This window comes from Myotis daubentonii, chromosome 7 (genome assembly GCF_963259705.1).
Source record: "Myotis daubentonii chromosome 7, mMyoDau2.1, whole genome shotgun sequence".
Taxonomy (NCBI): Eukaryota; Metazoa; Chordata; class Mammalia; order Chiroptera; family Vespertilionidae; genus Myotis; species Myotis daubentonii.
This window is the reverse complement of record NC_081846.1, coordinates 85677815-85684956: the sequence shown is the minus strand read 5'-3', so window position 1 is coordinate 85684956 and position 7142 is coordinate 85677815. Positions and strand designations below refer to the sequence as shown.

The 7142-nt window shown below is 51.8% G+C and overlaps 1 protein-coding gene across 1 annotated transcript in view; it reads right to left on the bottom strand.

Moving 5' to 3' along the window:
* Positions 1-473: 473 nt before the first annotated feature.
* The window catches only part of STEAP3 (STEAP3 metalloreductase), a 46990-nt gene continuing 40321 nt past the window's right edge, over positions 474-7142 (bottom strand). The window contains exon 5 of the mRNA XM_059704666.1: positions 474-3058. Within this exon, the coding sequence (XP_059560649.1) occupies positions 2777-3058 (282 nt within the window). The 3' untranslated portion in view covers positions 474-2776. The remainder of the gene's footprint in view (positions 3059-7142) is intronic.

The following is a 7142-nucleotide window of genomic DNA, read 5'->3' as shown; positions in this document are numbered from 1 at the left end:
TTGGGTGGTGAACACACAGTAGGTGTACAGGTGACGTGCTGTGGAATTGCGCTCATGTAACCTGTGCAGTTTTGTTAATCGGTGTCACCCCAGGAAATTCAATGAAAAAAGAAAAAGTACAGAGTCTCAGGCCTCCGCCCCTACCAACGAGCCAGAACGTGTGTGAGCAAGACCCCTAAGCGACTCTCACGCACAGTCCAGTTCAAGAGGCACTGCTGCCCGAGCCCACGTCCCAGGCTGCAGCCTCGGGCCACCGCACACACCGCTCCCTCGGGGAGCCTTCCCAGCCCCTGCGGGCTGGTGCTCCTCTCACTCCCCCTGCACTTTGTCACCTGGATCTTCAGGCTTCCTCACTGGCCTGTTGCTGCAGGTCTTCCTCAGAGGTGAGCTGTAGCCTGGATCATTCTGTGCTCACCTTGCACTCGATGAAGGAACGAATGAGTGAGCGACAGGACAGAAGTCAAAGCCTGAGATTCAAAGGGTAGATATTTATTTTCGCTGCTTCTTAGACAAGCTCTACAGGTAAAAACGACTCTTTCAATGCATACATTTTAAACAACCTCCGACGTGGCAGTTCGGATTCCCAGAGCACGCTGGTTCAGGCACTTGTGCACCCAGAGGCATACAGACTGTCCAGGCTCTGAGAGCGGCTCGCTCTCTTGGGGGTGCTGTTGCCAGCTGCTGGGTGAGGTAGGGAAGAGCAGCAGACACAAGGTCCAGGCCAAGCCCAGGCCCACAGCCACCGGCCTTTTATGGGCTGCTTATCCAGTTGGTGGGTGGGGAGGTCCTCCCACCCGCTCCTCCCGCCACCCACCTGGGCATCCTTCCCTCCTGAGCGCCTGCAGTGGGAGGTGGCGGGAGGGAGGGCGCGCACTGGACTTGGCTGTGTCGGCATCTTTGGTGTAAGGACCAGTCCCCAGGCCCAGGGGGGCTCAGAGAAGGAAGGCAGCCAATATCCACTGGGGCTGGCAAGCCTGGTGGGTTGCAGCGGCCCATGTAGCTTCCTGCTACTGTCAGCAGGAAGCATGGGCCCTCAGGTTGCCCAGCAAGGGCTGAAACCGCGGCTTCGCCCGCCCGCCTACTCGCAGAGACCTCTGGGGGCCACTGAGGCTGCTCCACCAGGGCCCAGTTAGGAGGCAAGGAGCAGCGGGTGGCAGCATCTGCAGGAAGCCACAGCTTTGCTGGCTCTGTTCCCTGCACCCTCTCATCCCCCCTCCCCAGTCACTGGCCTAATGAGATGCCTTGCACTTGGCTTTTTCCCCCTTTTCACTAACAAACCCTGATGAGCTGCAGACATGAGCTCACAGAGCTCCCCCCGCACCCCCCCCCCCCCCCCCCCGCCGCCAGGCAGGGCACCCTCTGCCTGCAGTCCCCTGGCCCAGAAGACCTAAGAAATGTGGGCGTGACCCCACTCCCTGCTGAGAGGGGAGCACAGTGCCTCTCCGAGGTCTCCCTCAGGATCAGGAACTCCGAGGGCTCTGTGTGGAAACCACAGACACCTTGGCTCTGCCAGGAGCTGGGGCGGGGGGGGGGGGGGGGCGCGGTTCAGGGGAGAACTGTGCATTCACAGGGGAAGTAAACACAGTTTCAGGGTGAATCAGGCAGGGATGGCATATGACTCAAGGGCACATGTCCTGTGGCCCTGGCTGTGGTCCAGCCTCTTATGCTTTGTGGCAGCAAATTTCAAGTTTGTAGCTTTGGTGGAAAAAAACGCCTCAGCTGTTTTGAAATGTACCCCTCCTTTAAGAGGAACTTGGCACTTTCTGGGTGCTCACTCAGAGGCAGGCTCTGTGCCCGGGGGCAGCAGAGGGCATTGGAAGAGACCCTGTGTTTCCCACAGGACCAATTCCACGAAGACACACAGCCCTGCAGACCCTGGCGTGGGGTGTGTGTTTGTGTGTGTGTGTGGGGGGGTGGTTCTGAGAGAAGCTGCCCCTCTGAGCAAGCCTTGGGTCCCCTCCCCACACACAGATGTGGCGGGGCCTGCCCCAGGCTTCCGACAGACACTCAAGCTAAGGATCTAAAGGGAGAAGGCACAGCGGTCCCAGGACCGGTCATCACCAGCTTCAAGGAGGAAAGAAATTCCACTTGTTCGCAAGATGGGCCCATTAGGCCTCCGGGAGGAGGTGCCTTCCCACGCCCACAGGAGGGTCCATCTGCAGCGGTGGTGACTCCTGGCTGTGAGGGGAACTCTCCCAGCTCAGGGCGGAGCAGGGGGAGCCGTCCAGCCCAACCACCCTCCTTCCCCTTCACCAACTGGAAAGGAAGGGCCTCAACTGGGTCCCAGGGCACAGACACCAGGATCCCCCACCCGACCCTGTCTGCCCTGCCACCTGAGAGCCCAGCTCTGCAAACGCCTTGGGAAAGCAGCCAAGGGGGATGCGAGGCACAAATGGGCCGAGTCCACCAGGGACCAGCCCCGCATGGTCTTTCCTGGGCTGAAAGCATGTGTGCATCTCAGCCAATGCCAGCGCGAGCCGCTGCTCTCCTAACCTGGCGCTCGCTTTTAGATCTGCAGGTGGAACTCTCAGGGCCTGAACGTTTTAGCTAGTGAGTATAATTGCAAATCCTGTTATATATATGACATATATATGAACCTATGTATCGCACACATGTGCGTGTCATTCTGAATATTACTAAATACATTTGCGCCCCAGGAATTTGAGCTTCAAACCATCGGTTTGTGCACAGTTACGCCATAGCAAGAAAGCAGCCCTGACAGGCACAGGCGCAGGCGCCGTCCTGCCAGGGCTGGTGTCGAGCTGGCTGTAAGTCCTCACAAGTGGCTCGTCTTCTGGCCCAGAGCGTGGTCCCCGGGCAGCGTGAACTTGACGGCGCTGTCCTTCTCCCAGCCCCTCCGGATCCGGGAGAGTCTGCGGCTCAAGCAGGGCAGGAGGAGCAGGGCTTTGGCCAGGATGACGACGCAGGGCACCAGCAGGGTGAGCGTGAAGGTAGGCGGCAGGTAGAACTTGTAGCGGCTTTCCTCGAAGGCGCGGGTCCAGCCGTAGGTGAGCGTGTGCAGGGTGCTCAGCACCAGGGCCACGAAGCCCAGAGTGGACTGCGGAAGAGAGAAGGCTGGGGTGAGGGCCAGGGGCTGGCGGGCACTGTGAGTCCACCAATGGCCCCCTGCTTGCCCGGCAGAGGGGAAGGAAGGAGTGTGGCTTTAGCAGTCAAGGCTCTGGGTTCAAATCCCAGCCTTATCACTTGCTGTCCATGTGATCTTACCACTACCTAAACCAGTGATGGCGAACCTTTTGAGCTCGGTGTGTCAACATTTTGAAAAACCCTAACTTAACTCTGGTGCTGTGTCACATATAGAATTTTTTTTTGATATTTGCAACCATAGTAAAACAAAGACTTATATTTTTTTATTTATTTTATATATTTAAATGCCATTTAACAAAGAAAAATCAACCAAAAATATGAGTTCGTGTGTCACCTCTGACACGCGTGTCATAGGTTCGCCATCACTGACCTAAACTCTCTGAGCCTCAGTTTCCCCAGCAGAAAAACAGGAATAATACCTCTACCCTGAAGGTATATAAGGACTGACTGATTCATAAGGATTCAATAATGTAACTGTTATTCATACCTTTGGTGGCTACCAGAGGACTTTTTAATTTATTTTTTGACTTTAAATAATTGTGTATTTTTCAGTTACAGTTGCCACACAATATTAGCTTCAGATGTACAAGCCAGTGATTAGACATCATACAACCCACTAAGCGATCACCCAGATAAAGCCAGTACCCATCTGACACCATGCATACATTAGAATATTATTGACCACATTCCCTCTGCTACACTTTACATCCCTGTGACCATTCTGTAACGACTAATTTGTACTTCTAAATCCCTTCACCACCCGGCTGGTGTGGCTCTCTTGCTGCTTTTAAGATTCTCGCTTTGTCTTTAACCTTTAGCATTTTAATTATGATGTGTCTTAGTGTAGGCCTCTTTGGGTTCATCTTATTTGGGACTCTCTGTGCTTCCTGGACTTGTGTGTCTAATTCTTTCACCAGGTTAGGGTAATATTCATTTATTACTTCTTCTAATAGGTTCTCAATCCCTTGCTCTATTTCTTCTCTTCTGGTACCCCTATGATGCAGATGTTGTTAGGCTTTATGGTGTCCCAGAAGTCCCTTAAAGTATCCTCATTTTTTAAAAAAATATATATTTAATTGATTTTTTACAGAGAGGAAGGGAGAGGGATAGAGAGTTAGAAACATCGATGAGAGAGAAACATTGATGAGAGAGAAACATCGATCAACTGCCTCCTGCATACTCCCTACTGGGGATATGCCTGCAACCAAGGTACAAGCCCTTGACTGGAATCGAACCTGGGATCCTTCAGTCTGCAGGCTGACACTCTATCCACTGAGCCAAACCGGTTAGGGAAATCCTCATTTTTTAAATTCCTTTTCTTTTTTCTGTTTTGATTGGGTGTTTTCTGTTACTTTGTCTTCCAAATTGCTGATTCTATCCACTGCTTCACCTAATTTGCTGTTAATTCCTTCTAGTGTATTCTTCATTTCAGTTATTATATCCTTCATTTTTAACAGATTCTTTTTTATGGGTTCTATGTCCTTTTTTTATGCTTTCTAACTCCTTGTTGAAGTTCTTACTAAGTTCCTTCAGCATCCTTATAACCTGTGATTTGAATTCTGTATCTGGTAGATTGCTTGCCTCCATTTTGTTTAGTTATTTTTCTGGAGTTTTATCTTCATCTTTCATTTGGGCCATGTTTCTTTGTCTCCTCATTTTGGCTGCCTCTCTGTGTCTTTTCTATGTATTCAGTAGATCTGCTTCAGTATTGGCATGGTGGCTGTATCTAGTAGTTGTCCTGTGGGGCCCAGTGGCACAGTTTCCTGATCCTCTGAGCCGGGATCTCCAGGAGTGTCCCTTGTGTGGGTTATGTGGGCCCTCTGGTTGTAGTTCAGCCTTGTTGCTGCTAGCATGTCTATGAGTGTGGCTGACCCCACCACAGTGTATGAGCTACTGTGTGGAGACCCCATGAAATGGAATTCGCCCCAGCAGGGTCTGGTACCTGCTTAGTCCTCCCTTTGGGTGTGCTACCTGTGGATCAATTGAGTGGTGCTCTGTTGTGGTCTGAGGCCAGCCAGTGGGTGTGTTGGTTCTGCGGCCTCTTCGAGGGCCCAGCATGAGGCTGACACCCCTCACTCCTCAGGGGGGGCCTCTGCCACTGAGACATCCCTTCGGATTCTCAACTGCCACACGTGGGTGTGGGGCCAGCCCGTTTTGTGTCTCTGCCCCTCCTTGACATGGCTTCTTTATATCTTAGGTATATGACTTCTGTTCATCTAGTCTTCAGATGGTTCTCCAGGTTGATTGCTCTGTAATTTAGTTGCAATTTAGTGTTCATGGGAGGAAGTGAGTGCAGCATCCACCTACTCGGCCATCCTGGGCCCTCTCCTGCCATCTAATGATGTTTAACTGGCTTAATTAGGAGCAATTAGCACAGCCCTAACCAAATTAAACAAACAATTCCACCACCACCACCCAAACCAGGGGTGGGCAAACTTTTTGACTCGAGGGCCACAATGGGTTCTTAAACTGGACCGGAGGGCCGGAACAAAAGCATGGATGGAGTGTTTGTGTGAACTAATATAAATTCAAAGTAAACATCATTACATAAAAGGGTACGGTCTTTTTTTTTTTTTTTTTTAGTTTTATTCATTTCAAATGGCCGGATCCGGCCCGTGGGCCATAGTTTGCCCACAGCTGACCCAAACAAACAAAAATCCAAATTTAATAGTTTGAAGATGGCCTCAGGAACAAAAGGACAAATGTACACACAAGTCACCTGTATGGAACCAATGCACTGTTTTGAAAGCTTTTAGCCAAATAAATCAGTCAGGACCCAGGGGTCCGCTGGGCCCACGGACAGCCATGGCATCTCCATAGCCAGTTGATAAGCCCGGTGGCTTGCTGGGTCGTGTGTAGCAGGGGAAGGCATTGGGGTCAGCTTGCTCTTCACTGGCCATGCTAACTTTACAGAAGACGGCGGCTTGCCTCAGTAATCAGGCAGCCACCGCTGGCCTTGGGACTTTTACACGTCTTCCACTCATGCACTCTCCCTGTCCTCAACTCAAATACTACCAATGGCCAGAGGACGTGGACACAGACATAAGTGAGGACACAGATGCTCTGAGAGGCTAAAACACTGTCTAATGGTACCGGGCCAGAGAGTGGTGGTCGAAGGACTGAAACTCAGGTCTGCCGGCTCCAAACCTGTGTCCCCTCCCTCAGAGGGAGTGCATCATGCACACCTAAGAGGCACCCAGGAGCCAGCAGAAACCAACTTCCAGAGCCACCCAAGCCACCCCCAGGCATCTGCACTCAGAGGTCAGGGAGGAGCCTGCGTAATTCTCGAAGAGAGAGCTCTGTGCCTTCCAGCATTTTTGATGGTGGCTCATAGTCAGAATCACACATCACTGCCCAGTACACAACCAGGCATGACACGTGTATATGGAACTACTGAATCATCGCAACTTAAAAAATGCAACATGCAAAGCCCTCTGATGCTTTCTTCCCCATTCTACTCTATTTCATGTTTTTAAAAGGCTGGCTGCGAGCCACAAATTGATTTCATGACCACCAATAAGTATCAATCACAGTTTGCAAACGGTGACCTGGACCTTCTCCTGCCCAGGGCTGGAGTTCCTTGACCTCTCTCACCGCCTCCTACTGATTGGTAGCTTAGTCGGGGATAATGGAAATGTGGCTGCATACTGTAAGAATAATAGCAAAATGCTTTTTCTCTTTCACACATAACCCCTCACAGTGGCTCAGAGCATCCTTGTAGCGCACTAGCTCCATTTTACAAGAGGCTTGGGAGGATGTGCTCTGTGTCCGGTGACAGCCAGGGCTGGGCTCCAGGGCACTCACAGCCCCCCCTCCTGTCAGCACTCCTGGGGGAGACAGGGCATTTGCTTCTCTGGACAGAATGCAGGCAATTGATCTCCACAAGTAAAGCCCTGCCTCTCTCCCCACCTCCCGCCCGCCAATCCCGCTGCTGCTGCAGTGGCAGGGGGACTTTCATATTTGTCTTTTCGACTCTTCAATATGTAAAGCGGAGTGTGGCTGCTGAGGCCCCAGTCAGTTTGGTTAACAAATCCAAA